Raw genomic sequence first — 17,622 nt, forward strand, 5'->3', positions numbered from 1 at the left:
AACAAATGTACTTCTTTCTACTTGTGTTTCTGAGCACTGCTTAAGTAGTTCTCAGTTTCCTGGGTAGGAGTCCACCATGACACAGTCATTATGCAGAATGCAAATGTCATAGTCTGCTTTTATGTATGTGATAAATTCTACACAGAGCAAAAGACATAAAAAGTTCTCCTTTAGAGACTTTATTGAGAAGCCAGGCCCCTCTTTTTGTGATCTGTAAGGTGGAAGAAATATTCTGAAGTAAGTGGAGACAAGCAAAGAAACATCAGAGTCCTTGCTGTTTGGGTAAAATTCCTGCTTGAATGTGGTTTTTAGTGTATATATATTAAAAGAAAAAGATGAGCTCTTTTAAAAACTAATGGGAGCTGTTGAGTTTGATTGGTTTTGCTTGATGCAATTTGAAAGAAAAAGAATGCTAACTTCCCTTCTACAGAAGTCTACCATAATCTGTCTGTAGAGGCTAAGGAGGAGTATTTTTGAGAACCATTCAACTGTGAAGAATTTTCTCTATCTAAATGTGCAGGGCTTTTACTCAGAAACTTCTGGCCTGTTTTAGCTGTGCATGTAAAGTGAAATTCTTACCCCTCAGTATTCTCCTAAGTTCTTTAGCCAAAACACTGGATTGGACCCTGTAAAAAGGTTCTTTCCAAGTGTTCAGTGCATGGATTTTAAAGAATATAAGAGAGTTCAGCTGGTGTCATTGTTAGGACACTAATCTGCATGCTCTGGGAAGCAGAACAGTTTCTACTCAGAGGTCCCACTGTTTATAAGGACCCAGTACAAATATGGTTTGAACAACTTGAAGTTGGAGGACCAGTTGCCAGCAGTTTCAAAAACAGTGGACAGAGTCATTCTTTGATTCCCTGTGTGTGCCAGGATTACTGTAGGAATTTTCTTGTAGTTGTTTTCCTTTGGGTTTCTGTAGTCTAATGTTAGCTCTTTGTCTTCCTACACTGTCATCATGCTGGGGCATTAGGATTCCTCCCTTTTCTGTGCAGCTGGAACGAAATATTTGATGAGGTCTTTGAAATATGTTGACAAGTACTGCAACTGAAAACAAATGGCTTAGTGTATCAGAGCAAGGGTATCTTCTTGAACTGGCAAGTTCTACTGTGGTATGATGAGACAGTTATATGCTGCTTCTATACCAGAAAAAATAATAAAAGCAAGTAATAAATTGCTTGCTTTTCTGACAAGGGATGAGAAGTAGTAAATTGAATTAGATGGGTGGATTATATGAGTGGACTTGTTGCTCAAGTCCAGTCAAGCCAATTGGAAGATGATTCCTGTCAGGAAAAGGATGAGGTGCTTTTTTCTCCCCTCAACTGGTGATCTGTTGAAAATATGCAAACCAGTCTGAACTGCTTTCTAAAAAAAATGTGCAGAGCATATGGAAGAGATGAAAATTAAGTGTTGCAGATGTTCAGGGTTACGTCATGCAGTGCTGTGATAAGATTTCATGCCTGCAACTCTGTAAACCATTCTTCTGACCTGTGAACCTGGAAAAGATGTATTTTGTTTTCACACATGCAGCATTGTTGGCTGTACGTGCCAAAGAGACTTTTTGAGGAAGTAAATAACTTCTGGGGGTTTTCTGGGGTTTTGGGAGGGGCTGCGGTTTTCTTATTTGTTTGGGTGGTGTTTTGTTTTTTCTTTAAGTAGAATCAAGTGTAATGGATTATAAATGTACATGAGATCTGACTTACAGAGACCGCGGACTTCCTTATGGCTGTGTTTCTGACTGTAATTGCATTCTGAAGTTTAGTGCTGACATAAAACAGGAGGGATGGTACAGTGGTGATGTTCATAAGGCCTGTAGAATTACCTGGACCGTCTTTAATAAAAAGAAAACAATAGCAGCAATGGGGTTATGTTTCAGAAGGCAGTGAGCCATCTGTATTGTGTTTTATGGGATACTGTTAACTGCAAATCTAGAAAGGAAAGGAATTTAGGCTCTTAAGGAGCACCAGCTGAGCCTGAAGACAACATTTCGTGTGATAGACTATGTACTTTGTCCTTTCCCTTAACAAGTAAACTGCAATGAGAAAAAAATGCCCTTTGATACAGAATGAATATCTGTAATAGCCATAGTTGTCCTGAATATCATTAATATGATTTTACTGACTACAGCTTTGCATAAGTACATTGTTAATTGCTTCATTTGTAGCAGATTTTTTTTCTGTTCTACTTTTAAGCTTCAGCAGATAACAAATACTAAGGGAGGTGTATGCATGCTTATTTATTAATTTATTTTAGGTACTTAGCTCCAAGCTGATGCCAACTGCAGATGATGAAATGGCAAGAAACTGTGCCAAGTCTTTCTGTGAAAACTTTCTCCGAGCAGGAGGTTTGAGGTTAGATTTCAAAATCTTGATTCAATTTATAACACTTCATTTAGTTAGCAGTCCTTCATGGTTTCTGATTTCCATACTGTAGCAAACTAGTACACCTGTCAGCTTCTTTTTCAGAGGAAAAAAAAACACCCAAAGCTGTTATTTCATTATCTAGTGTCTGAAAAGCTACTGTCGCTACATAGTAATGTAACAGAGTACATGTTGTTAAACCCCAAGATAAAGTTAGGCACATATCAGCTTGTGAAGTGTAGCTTTTCTGAAGGTAGTTGATCTTTGGGTAGTTACCATTTAAGTGTTTCAGTTCAAATTTCCAACTGTATACTTTACACTGTCCTGCATAGACACTAGTGGACATTTTAAGCACTCAAAGCATAGACCGTGCAGTGGGAACCAAATTAAATTATAAAGTCTCCAAAATTCAGACCCCCTCAGATGGGGGTTGAGCATAACGTGAGTGGTTTGGAAGACCTGGCAATACTGCTTGTGCTTGTGTCAGATTGATCAAGTATATGTTGCTCTTAGTAATGCTATCCACCCCCCACCCCATAGATCCTGAAGCATTTTCCAGCAGGAGCAGAAAGCTTCCATCTGTAAATGTAGGAGAGAAAAATGGGGATGTTAGTTTCCAAAGGCGCCAGTTTGGCAGTTCTAATTGGCACTCAGCTGACTGAATAGCAGGGAAGGACAGAGATAAATTAATTGCAGCTCTCTCCTAATGTAAAACATTTTCAAGCAGAGTCTTATTGATTTGTATTTAAGCTTGGTGGTGAATGTGATGCAGAGAGATTCCATCCCATCAGAAGTAGACTATGAAACAAGACAGGGAGTCTATTCCATCTGCCTGCAACTTGCAAGGTATGTAATTGCCTTTCATTAGGAAAAGTGCTACTTTCTTGGCTTTTAGAGTGTGGCGTTTAATATTTAAGATTAATTAGCACTTTGAGTTCTGTTTCATTCACTTGCTGTGAACATTCAGAAATAAGCCTGACGTTTTTGCTCTGTGAATGTAGGTTCTTGCTTGTTGGCCAGACAATGCCTACCTTACTGGATGAGGATTTCATTAAAGATGGGGTAGAAGCATTGTCCTCACGCCCCTTCCGTAATGTCAGCCGACAAGCAAGTAGGCAGATGTCCATTTGTGGAACACCTGAGAAGTCATCCTACCGACAGCTCTCTGTGTCTGATAGATCCTCCATTAGGGTAGAAGAAATCATACCAGCAGCAAGAGTTGCCATACAAGTAAGGAAGTGTTTGATCGTTTATGGTGATGTAGCGGTGTCATCTCCAGTGACAGCTGTATAACTCCTGGGTTTCTAATCAAAAGTCTTCCTTTTATACAGGTTCTTGCCCAGGCTTCATTTAAAAGCCTCTGAAAATCCTGACCATCAATCTTCCTGATCTTGATCTGAATTTTAGCATAGTCTCAGAAATTTTGTACTGCCGAAAGGAAGCAGTACCCCAAAAGTGCTTTTCAGAAATAGATCTACACAGAAATCTTACTTGTGATTTTTCAGTCATGTTTAACACTTAAGATTTTATTCTTGTTAATCCTATGTGAGTAGAAACGAGAAAGTTCCTGCTTGAACTTGTGGCTTATAGTCCAGGTTTCTTTGAATTAGAAATTTTGGGCAAGATTTTTGTTTAAAATAGCTCATTAAAAATTAAATTTACTTGATGGTACCCTGGGGAAGAGGAAATTTTTATTTTCAGTACCTTTAAAATGCTCGTTTCGCCTTTATAAACATGTTGGTGTAATTAATCTGAGACTGACTATTTACTAAAACATTCTAATCTGACAAGACCTCAACCTGTTTGAAAGTTGAGTCCAGTTGAAAGAAACTTCACGGTTAATGTAACGAGTGTGCTGTGTTAGGTTCTTGGGCAGTGCTTCCCAAACGGATCGATACGATTTAAATCAGCATGCCCAACTCCAGATATGTGAAAAGGGTATCTACCCAAGTGGAGAGCTTGAAAATTCACTACTTCCTATTAAGGGAGCAATATTATTTCTCCTTGGAAACAAAAAGACTTGTATCCTTGAGCCTGTTTAGAGAAGAGAGAGGAAAACAAATCCAAATTTCAATTTGACATGATCCAGAAGATGCATTCCTCTTATCCCTATGATTAACAAAGGGTGTTGAATATTGCAGAAGTAACTGCTGTTTCTTGTTGCTTCAGACTATGGAGGTGAGTGATTTCACTTCTACAGTGGCTTGCTTCATGCGACTCTCTTGGGCTGCTGCTGCAGGACGACTGGACCTTGTGGGAAGTAGTCAGCCAATAAAAGAGAGCAACTCTCTATTTCCTGCTGGGATTCGAAACAGACTTAGCAGCTCAGGTGGGTTAACTGTTCTCTAAACCAATCCAAAGAAAGCATTTAGTTTATTCTTAATTAAATGCTTTGGAAGCTTGAAGCTGAATTCATTGGAGTTGGACTCAATGATCCTCTCAAGTCCCTTCCAACTCAGGATATTACATGATTGAATTACACAAATCTGAGCAAAGTGCTGTGTATTCATGGGACATTTGGAGATGTGGTATTTGGAGAAATCCTTCAAATTGCAGAGAACTGACCAGAAGCTGAAAACATCTGAAAAATGTAATGGATTACAGCACTTTTTGATTTCTTAATGCAGGAAGTAATTGCAGTTCAGGAAGCGAAGGAGAGCCAACTGCACTGCACGCTGGTATCTGTGTGAGACAGCAGTCCGTATCCACCAAAGATGCTCTGATTGCTGGAGAAGCCTTGTCTCTCTTAGTAACCTGCCTTCAGCTACGCAGTCAGCAACTAGGTATGAAATAGAACTGGATTACTCACTCTTTGGAATATGAGTAAGGTGGCAGAAGGCTTTTGGAGACAAACAAGTACCAAAAAACTTGCAAGAAACTTGTAGCTTTGTAAGCCAATACAGTTCAAATTAAACCCACAAAATTTTGTTGAAAAATACAGAGGTTTTTTTCCGGGGCTGAAGAACAGGTGGCATGAAACAAGGCATGTAGTGCTGTGCCTTAGCGAAATGTTTTGGAAACGCTGATTTACTGCCAGTGTATAAATATTTGTACTGGCTTTGAAGTATGTAATTCTCTAAGTGCTGCTGTTTGCATAGCTAGTGTTTAGTACTTGAACCTTTGTGTACAGGAAGTGTAAACGGTGGTGGTGGGAGCAGGTGAAGGAAAATGCTGTTATAACATGGTGCCAGTCTCTGATGAGGACAGGAGGTGGGGAAATACACAAATAGCCATTACTGCTTTTCAGTGTTGATGGGGGATGTCCTCTAGGTCCTATGATGTTTTAATGCAAGACTGTGACTGACTTATTTTAAACTATTATTTTAAAAAAGATAGCCTGGTACTCTTCTGTTCTAGGATCTTTTTACAATTTGCCTTGTGTTGCTGATTTCATTATTGACATACTGCTTGGATCACCAAGTGCTGAGGTGAGGATCTTTCTCTGAAAACTTCTTAAACGTTATACTTATGAAATGTGTACACTTTGACCATAATATGGTCTGAAGACAAAATTGTTCATTACAAATATTCCCACACTTTTTGTATTTGAATAACCTTTGTATAATTGTTAGTAATTCCAGTATCTAGTGATGTGTTAATAGAAAACGCTGAAGTGTTACATTCCTTAGACTTGTTTAATCCATGAGGTGCACAGGACTGTGCTGTGGCTAGTCTAAAGAAAATACTCTCATTTTAGTGAGACAAATTAGGTAAAACTAGTACTTTAGGGAAAGGTCCAAGTAACTGTCATCTCAGAAGATTTGGGTAAGATTTAATGGACTCTTCTGAACTTCTGAAAAATTCTTCCAAATGTCAGAACACCCCTAAAATTCATTCTTTCTGATTTAAGATTATTCTGGATACTCTAAAATGTAGAGATTTTTCAAGTCACGCTTACTTCATTTCATTGCATCTCATATATTTTGCATGAAGTCATTGCATCTTTTCCTCATCTGAATTTATAATCCGTGTTTAATAAAGCATCAGAGCTTTTAGCTCAAGGATGAAAGTGGATTGCTAAATCCCTATAAATAGAGAAACCCTGGCTGGCAGATGCAGAGCTCAGTCTGGTTTACACAAGCTTTTCAATGTCTGTTTTTTCTGTTAGTTTTCTAACAAGACAGAAGGGCATTTTTTGCAACTTTTGAACAACTGCTAGTGTTTGACAATGACACTGTTTCAGATTCGTCGTGTTGCCTGTGACCAGTTGTACACCCTTAGCCAGACTGACACATCAGCTCACCCAGATGTACAGAAGCCAAACCAGTTTCTCCTGAGTGTTGTTCTTGGTGCCCAGCTGCCTCTTTGGTCACCAACCAGCATCATGAGAGGAATCAACCAGAGGTAAGGCAGATGTGTGTTTATTGAGGAAGCAAATTATCACATTTTTAAGTGAGTAGTGCTGTGGAAGCTCTGAAGCACAAGGGATTAGGAGTTCAGAGGTCTGTCGAAAGGAGGCATACCTGTCTTGCCCCAGATAGCTTTGGAATTGTGTAGGTTGAAGGGAAATAAAACTGAATTCTCAAGGTACAGCGTGTTCTGTGAACTTTTATAGTTCATCTTATTTGACTTTCCGTTCAGGAGGTGGTAATTGCTGGATAGGCCCGCTCTGTCTAGGTCGTGGTCATGGCAGTCAGAACCTGGCTGGAATCCTGCATGAGGCAGAGAGGCAATGGAATGTTTGACAGTAACACTGAATTTATTTGACAGTGCTGTACGAATCTGTATTGGAAACCAATCCCAAAGGCAGTGATGTCTGGGCCCATGACTTCACCTGATTTTTTGTTGGTTCTGTTACCCATTGCACCTCTAAAGACTGTAGGTGTCAGACCTGTTAACGTGTATCTGACTGGCCAAAGGTTGTTGAATTTAACAGTAACTTTAAACAGCAATTTAGAGAAATCTGAGTAGAGGTGTAACTGAAAAATTAAAACATGTTGTTTTATTGTTGGCTGATAATTAAAATTGTTACGAGGTGAAGGAAGAGAGCAGGATTAAGTTTTACTCCTTCAGAAGTAGCTGTTGGGAAGGAATTTGTTTTAAAGTGCAGCATGTGTATGTGGAAGTACCTACGCTATTCTGGATTAGATGGACAGAGCACACAGGCCTGAAAGGCAACTGTTTAGAAAAGGTTTCTGGTTTTAAATTAAAGCTTTCTTGTATTTGTACCTGTTTCAGACTTTTGTCCCAGTGTACAGAATATTTTGACCTGAGATGTCAGTTATTGGATGACCTCACATGTAAGTATTGTACAGGCACACGTGTCATTCTGATTGCAGCTTCTAAGCATGTCTTCCTTCTGTAGAAAAGATGTAGAATTGCCTTCACAGAGGGGTTACTACACCATGAACTCCATGGGACCTGCCAGTGTGCTGGCTGTCCTGTGTTAATGCCTGGCCTAACCTGTTCTTGGCATTCAGTGACAGCAAGGCAGCTCACTCCTGGAAAGTGAACCCAGTTTCTTTGTGGAAAGTGTACTTTTTACACACTGTGGGGGAAACTAGACCATTACCAAACTGTTTGAAATTCTGTGTATTTATATTCTACATTTATAGAGCTGTTAATTTTGGGGGGTTTTCTTTTTCTCTTGCAGCATCAGAAATGGAACAGCTAAAGATAAGCCCAGCTGCCATGTTAGAAGATGAGATCACCTGGCTAGACAATTTTGAACCCAACCGCACAGCTGAGTGCGAGACCAGTGAAGCTGATAACATCTTGTTAGCAGGACACTTGAGGCTCATCAAGACTCTCCTTTCACTCTGTGGAGCAGAGAAAGAAATGGTTGGTAAGTATTCCTTTTTACTCTAAAGTGACTAGACTAGGGTGAATTCTGCTTAGCACTAACAGATGACGTGATCAGTAGACAGTACTTGTGAAAACATTATAATATGTCGGTAGAAGTGATACAGAGCCATAAGGAGTAATTTTGGCAGTACTTCTGTGGTGCCGTTGACATTTGATAAAATATTTGGATGTGTGTTTTGCTGAGCAGGGATACCAATTAAACTCAGACACCAGAGTGAAAAGAGCAGGCGTATTTTACTTAAAATAACTAAATAATGTAACAGAATAATATAGAAAACATACCATACAGTAAGAAAAGACACAACAGCACGCTTAAACAAATAGGAAAATACCATGTAATGCATCAAATCTTTACTACCTGAGAAAGAGAATAGTGATTAAGAAAGATACATCACCACTTGCACACTTTGCCATCATCCAGACCCGCAGTGGCTGGGCAGCCCCGGTTACAGCGAGGGTTTGCAGAGCCTGTCCCAGCAAGTGGGAAATCCTACGCGGTGCCTCTACCCGTAGGTGAGGCTGCCAAAGTCGCTGTGAGCGGGTCCAGCCTTGTATACCCAAAAATCAGCAAGCCAGAAGAGCTGGCAGCTTTGTTTTAGGCAGAAATACCTGGTTTCAATCTCACATTATTTTCCCCCAGAGCCTGGCCAGGGCTCAAGGGAGAAGCTCAGGGAGTTTCGGTGCTTATCTGATTGGATTATGCGCAAGGTCTCACATCAGGTCACAGCGCCAGACTGCGGTCTCCACGACCCTGTTATTTTATCCACACATAAAGAAAGATAAATACACATTCAAGGTAGCTACATCTTCCATACATATTTCACTAACGATTACATACTGAGTTAGCAGTTTCGATTCAGGGCCTGTTGCTCAGGCTTCCATGCTTCCACCTTTTCCATCAGAATAGGTGGTTTGTAATAACTCAGTAAAATACCCATTAGCACAATGGTTATCACTTATAAAATATATAGGATTCACCTATAGGTCAACTCTGGCTTGGGCCTATTGTCCAAGCCTTAGCACTTCAATGTGTTTTTTGTTGATATGGTGCTATTAAGTGATATTGCTGTTATGGAACACCTTTTGACATTTGCAGTGATAACGTAAGTATTTAATGATAGATGTGGATTACTGTGTTAACAGGTTCATCTTTGATTAAGCCATTGTTGGATGATTTCCTCTTCCGAGCATCCAGGATTATTCTGAATAGCCACTCTCCAGCAGGCAGTGCTGCAATCAGCCAACAAGACTTTCATCCAAAGTAAAAATGGGGGTTTTTTGTTTATGTTGGGTTTTATCCTAGATCTCATGAATGCAAATGTCACACTGGAGCTGTAGATACTAAGATTTAATACCATTGTTGGAACATTCCTCCAGTTCTCTACATTTCCTACATAAGTGACTGAACAGCATTTTTGTGTGACCCAAAATCTTTGCTTTTCTCTACTTCCAAAGCCTGTGCTTTGTTAGATCGATGATGAACTGCAAATGCAACTGAATGCTGATTTTAGGAGCCCAAAGAGTACTCCTTTAGCTCATCATCGCTTGGGAAGTTGGCTAAATTGGAGCATGAGCAGGAAATTAACTTTACAAGCCCATTGTAAATGAGAATCTCAAAAATTCCACTATTTTCTTTCTCCCTTCAAAAGAACTACATTTTCTACAAAGCTAATGCTGAGCAAGTCTCCTTGCACCTGAGATAGTTGATAATAGCCCAGAATATATCAAATGGGGAAAAAAGAGTGGGCTTTCTCTTTCCTGTCACACCTGTCTTCTGTTACCACCATACAGTATCTGAAGGAGTGGGTAAATTAGCTGTGTGGAGTTTTGTGCTGCTGCAGCTGGATTGCCTACGTTACACTGACTGGTTGATGTTAGGATTGGATCAGGTATCCACACTGCCTTTCCACAAACCCTAAAAGAGGCTCCAGTGGAGCATTTAGCAACCCTCGAACTGAATGAGACTTGCTACACCTTAGTGCTTTGCTCCGTTGCAGTTCATCTCAAGCATGCTCTTTTGTTTGCTTAAAGTAAATAAAGCCTTTTCTTTGGCCTTTGAAAGAAGGCACTAGTGTGTTTGATCTGCTGGAAGGTGCTAAGTAGAAGTGGTTTGTACTGGTCTAGCACAGCTTAGGTCTAAGGTCATCTCTTGTAGCAAGTAAGTTATCTGGTCTAGCTCTTGCAAAGCTTGTCTCCCTGTAAATAAGTCATTATGTCTCCATCAGTGTTATTACAGTGACAGAGAGTGTTTGTCTGTCCTCAGATCTACAACCAGTTCAGTGTCTCTTTTAGGGCACCTACTTTTCCTTGCTACTGAATGTTAAAAACAGGTGTCTCCATGTCAATGAGGAAGGCTTATTTAAAGGAGTGTTCCTAGTGCTGCTCTTCTGATTCAATTCTTCCCTATTCCTCTTCCCCAAGAAAGAAAAAATAGCACTCTGAAGTCTCTGAGGAGTGTTTTATCATTTAAAGTATTCCTTTTGAACATTAATTGTCACTTGTTCTGAGTAATATGGCTTTCTGGAATCAGAAATAATTGAGTCATCTACAAAATAGATCTCAAATGTGGTTTTCTTTTTAGGTGCAGTACAGCAGATAGCCGATTAGCTGCTTATGAAGTGTTAGTAATGCTGGCTGATAGCTCACCTTCCAATCTCCAGCTTATTACAAAAGAGCTGCTTTCTATGCATCACCAGTGTGACCCTGCACTTACCAAGGAGTTTGATGTAAGCAAGAAGCCTTTTTTGATTTGTATTGGCATGGTTTGGAGTACTGTGTGTGATCTGTTTAACTGCTCCATTCATGAAATTTCCATGGTCTTCAATTTAAAATGACAAAAAGCAGATAACAATAAATGCCATACCCATTTGATCTTCCTCAGAAGCAAATACTCCAGGGACTCTGTGTCACTTATTATCTGAATAAGAAAGGAAGTATTTCCTAAATATCACCAATTTTATTTAGATACATTTTAGGCCATTTTTAACAGTTTTGTGCAGTGTTAAATATCTAAATGACCAAATATAGTGCTCTTCCAATCTTTTAGACTTTATATTCCTGGTTTTCCATTAAATTGCTTTTAACAGCTCATATAAAGGTGCTTATAAAAGCTAAAATATGTTGTTGGAGTCTCATACTTCTTATAACTTACTGGGACAAAAAATGTGTTTGTCATCTTAGTATCTTCCACCAGTGGATAGTCGCTCCATTTCAGGATTTGTGGGACTGAAGAATGGTGGTGCTACTTGTTACATGAATGCCGTCTTCCAGCAACTCTATATGCAGCCTGGTCTCCCAGAGGTAATTGGTTCAACACCCAATGAAGTCCTCTTTTTGGAATTACTGTCACCTGAACTGCAAGTTCATCTTAGCACCATTTGTAAATGAGTTATTTAAACTAGAAATAAAACCCTGCATGTACGTGTGTGTGCAAAAATATATAAATTATAAGTTGTTGTGCTGTGTGTCATGACAACTTCCAGGAATAATTTTGCCAAGAACAAATTTAATAAGATTATTTGTTTCCTTCCAGGCCTTGCTTTCCATTGATGATGATACAGACAATCCAGATGACAATGTGTTCTATCAAGTTCAATCTCTTTTTGGTCATTTGATGGAAAGCAAGCTACAGTATTATGTACCTGAAAACTTTTGGAAGGTATTTTGTCTTTTTGTTTAGAATATATAGCTTTCCTACTTAACAAGTAATCATTTATTCAACCTTTTCTCATTGCAGAACTTCTAGAGATAAAGTTCTACTTCAAAAAGTCAAAACATGTAAACCCAAGAAATTTCTTTTAAAAAAACCCCAACTTTAGTGATATATATATGAAACAATGACCTTTTAATATACTTTTATACTTTATATAGATTTTCAAGATGTGGAACAAGGAACTTTATGTTAGAGAGCAACAGGATGCTTATGAGTTCTTCACCAGTCTTATAGATCAAATGGATGAGTACCTGAAGGTAAGGGATTTCTTTCCTTGTTTATATGCATCTCCTTGGTACCTTTTCTCATTTACTCCTTTGTTCTTCAGAAAAGAAGGCAGAGCACCATTCATCTTACTTTATAATCTACATAATATTTAGAAGTTGAAAATTCCTATTGCTTTCTTGGTCTTTCACTCTGCAATATATCCAAGTGATGTCTAACTTTACATCTTCAACAGAAAATAGGAAGAGACCAAATATTTAAGAATACTTTTCAAGGAATCTTCTCTGATCAGAAGATCTGCAAGGACTGTCCTCACAGGTAATGTTAAATTTAGTGCATTAGTTACCAAGTTATGTGCTCCCATAACTATTAAAATACATAGGTCAAAACAGCACAAGAAGGTAGACACAAATGCCTTTGTGAGCATCACATCTGGTGATAACCATGGGACAAATGCAGTATTCTTTCCTAATCATGTGTCTTGTTAATGCGAGTTGGATAGGCTCAACTCTGTAAATGCTTTGACTGTTTTTCTCCTTGAATTCAGGTATGAGCGTGAGGAAGCTTTCATGGCGCTCAACCTAGGTGTGACTTCATGTCAAAGTCTGGAAATATCATTGGATCAGTTTGTTAGAGGAGAAGTTCTGGAAGGAAGCAATGCGTACTACTGTGAAAAGTGCAAAGAAAAGGTATTGGTTCTTAATGTATGTGAAAGAAGATTCAGCTGCAGCTTGATATTTTCTGAAGCATTGCATGGCCATAGAAGTCTTGCTTAGATACTACTTACTGTTGAAGACCTAATCAAGAGGTTAAACCCATAAATCCATGCAGATAGCATTCCTCGTTCCCTGTAACTGGTGTTGTAGCCTGAACCTTTAGAGGAATGGCAGGACGGTAAAACGTTCTGTAACATACCAGCCCCCTGCACAGGCTCTTTCATACCTGCAATAGTACCTTATCTTTATGTGTTATAGTCATCTTATGGTCATCCTGCCTTCCCTGGCTGTACTGCACATCAGTGTGAGATGGCTGTAATTGTGCATCTGTAGAACTGTACTACAGAATGCTTGAGGTATATAGATAGAGGTGATATTCTTTTTTTCTTTTCAAGAGAACTACAGTGAAGCGCACATGCATTAAGGTCTTACCTAGCCTGTTGGTGATTCACCTGATGAGGTTTGGCTTCGACTGGGAGAGCGGACGTTCTATTAAATATGATGAACAAATAAGGGTAAGAAAACTTTTCTGTATGGGGCCCACCTCATCCCCTGGCTGCTTCGTGGAGTGGACTCTCACTCTTCCTTCATTCTCTCTTCTTTTCCCCGCATTTTGATACAGGGATTTTAAGTACATGGTATGCTTACAACATGATCACGCTACAAAAAATAAGCTTTTTTTTTCCTTAGAGCTTTCCTTGCTGCAGCATTCTCAGGGTCTTTCAGAAAGCAAGAGCAAAAACCTCCATAAAGACATTTAACTTCTGTGTCATACGGAAAAAAAGCTGAAGGGTGTTCCTCATGAGGGAAGTGTTAATACAGTTCTCATAAAATTATACTAAGCATGTACACCATATAATCTCTTGATTAATCTGAAATATCTCTTCAAACAGTTTCCCTGGATGCTGAACATGGAACCTTACACAGTGTCAGGGATGGCTCGCCAGGACTCGTCCTCAGAAGTGGGGGACAACGGTAGAAACACAGATCAAGGAGGCGGGAGCTCCCCAAGGAAGAAAGTTGCCCCTACAGAAAACTATGAGCTTGTTGGTGTGATTGTTCACAGTGGCCAGGCACATGCAGGGCACTACTATTCCTTTATAAAGGACAGGAGGTAACAGCCAAGAAGATTTGCTGGGGGGAGCTTGAGAGCAGTCTAAAGACTACTTGTTTTGGGAAGGTGTAGTGAGCCATTCAGAGCTCTATTGGAAGCACTCTTCTCTTTCTTAACACCCAACATCACGGGTGTTAAGAGAATAACACAGTAACATGGGACACTGTATTATAAAAGACTCAGCAATTCTTAACACACTTTGTATTGCAGTTTGAGGGCTTCATAGGATACTTAACTGCAGGTGATGTGGTTCCCATATTTTTAATTAAGATTACTTTTTTTTAATGTAACTTTGGCTTTGACTGAACTAAGCTTTCTATTCACTGTCCAAAAAAAAAAAATTAGTTCGGGGTTGTCATTTCTAGGGTATTCAGGATGGTTTGTTTTTTTACTAGATGATCAAGTGGCTTTTTCTGTTGTGTTTCTATTCTGTTTTGCTCACAGGGGATGTGGAAAAGGAAAGTGGTATAAATTTAATGACACCGTTGTTGAAGAATTTGATTTAACTGATGAAACCTTGGAATATGAATGTTTTGGTGGAGAGTATAGACCTAAAGTCTATGATCAATGTAAGCAGAAGTACAGATTGATTTACAGTAGCTTTGTATTTCATACTGGTTCTCAGTAGAGGTATTGCTCACTCCATTATATCTACTTTGAGTTACTTGGTCTAATAATCCTTCTGAAGCAGGATTTTTCCTGAAGCCTTCTGTTTACTGTAGGATATAACAGCTTCAGTATGGCCTAATACTAATTGAACCATTTTCACTGTAGTTCAGCACATTGTAGACTTAGTAGAGGAGATTCAAAAGTAAAATGGCACCTTGTTAAAATAGTTTAAAAAAAACAAACCAAAACAAAAAACCAAAACAGCCCAAGCATTAATTTAGGCTAGTGAAAATGACTGTGCATAGAACAGGGTGTGGCATCATATAGTTAAACTTTCCAGTGTTTTAAGGAATTAATTCCAAATACACCTCCAACATTCACTTGCTTCATAATTCTGATAATTATCTTTTTAAAATATATATGGATTTTGCAAAAATATTTTAGAATTCAGGTTTTTGTTACTTGCTAACACAGACTGAGGTTTTGATCTGACAAATGACTTCATACTGCCACAGTGTCTATTACTTGCACACCCAGTTTCACTTCCCTGTAGGAATGAAAACAGTACTAAACCTTCAAAGGCCTTCATCGACTGCCTTCTCTTCCATCAGCTAACCCTTACCCTGATGTGCGTCGGCGCTACTGGAATGCCTATATGCTGTTTTACCAGAGAGTGTCTGATCAGAACTCTCCAGTCTTACCAAAGAAAAGTCGAGTGAGTGTTGTACGTCAAGAAGCTGAGGACCTCTCGTTGTAAGTCCCTCTTGTGTCTGTAATGATTTCTCTTACGTTGATACCTAGACCCTATCTCCAGAACTAAGAAATTAATAATTCCTGTTTGACAAAGGAGTATACTGACCCTTCTGATGTTTTGTTTTTTAAGCTGCGTAATGAATAGTCCTTTTATTGCTTTTATAATTTCTGCTGCAACTATTGCAGTAAGACGTTCAAGCTGACTGACAGCCTCAGTCATCTGAATTTGCCTTAAAATTTACACTGGCCGTACTAGTATTTTAGACTTGGAACTGTGGATTTGTCATAGGATTTCATTATTCACCTTGAGCTTGTGTGTATTTCAGATCTGCTCCATCTTCACCAGAAATTTCACCCCAGTCATCACCTCGACCCCATAGGCCCAACAGTGACCGCCTCTCCATCTTGACTAAGCTGGTTCGAAAAGGAGAAAAAAAGGGACTTTTTGTAGAGAAAATGCCTGTGCGGATATATCAGGTAGAGCATCTGAAAGTGGCAACTAAACCCTACTCATACAAAATATAAGCATGTAGTGAGAGGAGCACAGTAACTTTGAAGGTGGCCTTGAAATAATTCCCTTCTTGAAAGCAAAGCGAGAAAATAATTCTGGATTCTGATGTAAAGTTATTAAAAAGGTGTTCAGTGGTACATTATTTTAAGTTTTCCTGTCACTTCTCACAGAATTGACCCAATGTTCTTTGCTTTGAAGAAACCGCAGGCAGTTAAGTCAAACATAAGATACGGCAGCAGTCAGCGTGCAGGCAGGGAGATATGAGCAGAGAAGATGCTTCATTTGAAGTACATGTGAGAAGCAGTGGAGACAATGGCAAATTAGTCATCCTCAAGTTCTTGAGTTCACAAAATCAGTTTCATTTCTGTTCATGTCTGTTAGCCTATGTAATACTGAATGTGATCTCAAAGGGGAAAACACGGATGGTGAAGGCAACTTTGCAAGTCAGGACTGAAAATGGAGGTGTCTTGGCATTGGCAGAGCAGTGGGAGGACGGTAGAACCTGGGTATCAGTTGGCTGTCATAAGAGGAAGGTCTCAGCCTGCAGCTCTGGTCCATACAGGAGAGGGTACAATCTTGCATATATTGGGCCTTCTGAACACACCCCATTCTGCTGATCTGCTCGTGTGCAAGAGAGCCTACATCATATACCCAGTCAGAATAAACTGTGCAGGCTATGTGCAGCCCTCCACGCAGGCTGGACCAGGACATTAATAGTCACTTTAGGCATTCTTGTATCCAAGGCTGTATTATTACAATAAACAGAACTTGACTCAAATTTACCAAGAGTCTTTCAGTAAGATCTCATTTGAAAAAAGAGAGGGTTGGCATTTAAGTACATTAATGTGGCTGCAGCTTGTAATTATACCATGGCTCCTTGCTCTGTACATGTACATTTGCTAAGCACTCATTTCAAGTTTGAAGGATGTTCTCCTGGCTTTTTTGTTAAAAGCAAGCAAAAGAAAATAGAACTTCTCGGCAACTTCTTCCTTTTTCTTTTCCCTTAATGGCCAAATGATTAAGTCCCTCATCTGTTGTCTTCTGTTTTGTAATATCCTTGGAAGAAAATCACTGGTTTTATACAAGTTTTCTAAATCTCCTTTATGTATTTTCCACTCTGCTGAAGTAGTGATTCAGAGTGTACACAGAATAGGTCTGACACTGTTTTTTAAAGACCACACATATTTACTTTAAAAATGCAGTTTTAGTTAGAGAAATGTACTTTGACAACATCTTAATTTCTTTCTCCTCCTTTTACAGATGGTGAGAGATGAGAACTTGAAATTTATGAAGAACAGAGATGTATACAGTAGTGACTACTTCAGTTTTGTTCTTTCATTAGCTTCACTGAATGCTGTAAGTACCTAGATTTTAATCTTGGAGTATTTGGAATATGTTGGGTAGAAAGGGCCACAGAAGCTATTCAGGTCACAACTGGGAAAACCAGAAGAGTAGAGTTAACATGATATTGCTTTTCCAGCTGAGCAAATAATTATCTCCAGTCATTTTTCACACTGATAACATCTGTCTCAAAGCAGATTCTGGCTTCCTGTTCTAGTAGTGGGAGAAACATCATTCTGACATTGTAAAATTTATTCAATAACACACACCTTTTTTAATTATGTAAACTGAGCTCTAGAGGGACAGAAATTCTTCTGTGGAACATCCAAAAGTTGTTGTTAGTCACCTCAAATTTGATAGGCTTTCATAGGAAATACATTTTACTGAATTTTTCTAAATGGAGTAATGGAGAAACCAGCATTTATTGAATTTATTAAATCCACAGGTCTCGTGGGCCTTACAGCAAGTTTGTTCCT

The 17,622-nt window shown here is 39.1% G+C and overlaps 1 protein-coding gene across 1 annotated transcript in view; it reads left to right on the forward strand.

Moving 5' to 3' along the window:
• The window catches only part of USP24 (ubiquitin specific peptidase 24), a 63,710-nt gene that overhangs the window by 32,351 nt on the left and 13,737 nt on the right, over nt 1–17,622 (forward strand). Inside the window, exons 31-52 of the mRNA XM_074906127.1 lie at nt 2,254–2,351; nt 3,111–3,206; nt 3,362–3,590; nt 4,530–4,689; nt 4,988–5,143; nt 5,718–5,788; nt 6,544–6,704; nt 7,539–7,600; nt 7,954–8,145; nt 9,309–9,426; nt 10,747–10,891; nt 11,346–11,465; nt 11,698–11,823; nt 12,036–12,134; nt 12,338–12,420; nt 12,650–12,791; nt 13,214–13,333; nt 13,712–13,932; nt 14,377–14,501; nt 15,153–15,294; nt 15,621–15,771; nt 17,066–17,161. Coding sequence (XP_074762228.1) covers nt 2,254–2,351; nt 3,111–3,206; nt 3,362–3,590; nt 4,530–4,689; nt 4,988–5,143; nt 5,718–5,788; nt 6,544–6,704; nt 7,539–7,600; nt 7,954–8,145; nt 9,309–9,426; nt 10,747–10,891; nt 11,346–11,465; nt 11,698–11,823; nt 12,036–12,134; nt 12,338–12,420; nt 12,650–12,791; nt 13,214–13,333; nt 13,712–13,932; nt 14,377–14,501; nt 15,153–15,294; nt 15,621–15,771; nt 17,066–17,161 — 2,913 coding nt within the window. The remainder of the gene's footprint in view (nt 1–2,253; nt 2,352–3,110; nt 3,207–3,361; nt 3,591–4,529; nt 4,690–4,987; nt 5,144–5,717; nt 5,789–6,543; nt 6,705–7,538; nt 7,601–7,953; nt 8,146–9,308; nt 9,427–10,746; nt 10,892–11,345; nt 11,466–11,697; nt 11,824–12,035; nt 12,135–12,337; nt 12,421–12,649; nt 12,792–13,213; nt 13,334–13,711; nt 13,933–14,376; nt 14,502–15,152; nt 15,295–15,620; nt 15,772–17,065; nt 17,162–17,622) is intronic.

Source organism: Athene noctua, chromosome 5 (genome assembly GCF_965140245.1).
Source record: "Athene noctua chromosome 5, bAthNoc1.hap1.1, whole genome shotgun sequence".
In the NCBI taxonomy this organism is placed as follows: Eukaryota; Metazoa; Chordata; class Aves; order Strigiformes; family Strigidae; genus Athene; species Athene noctua.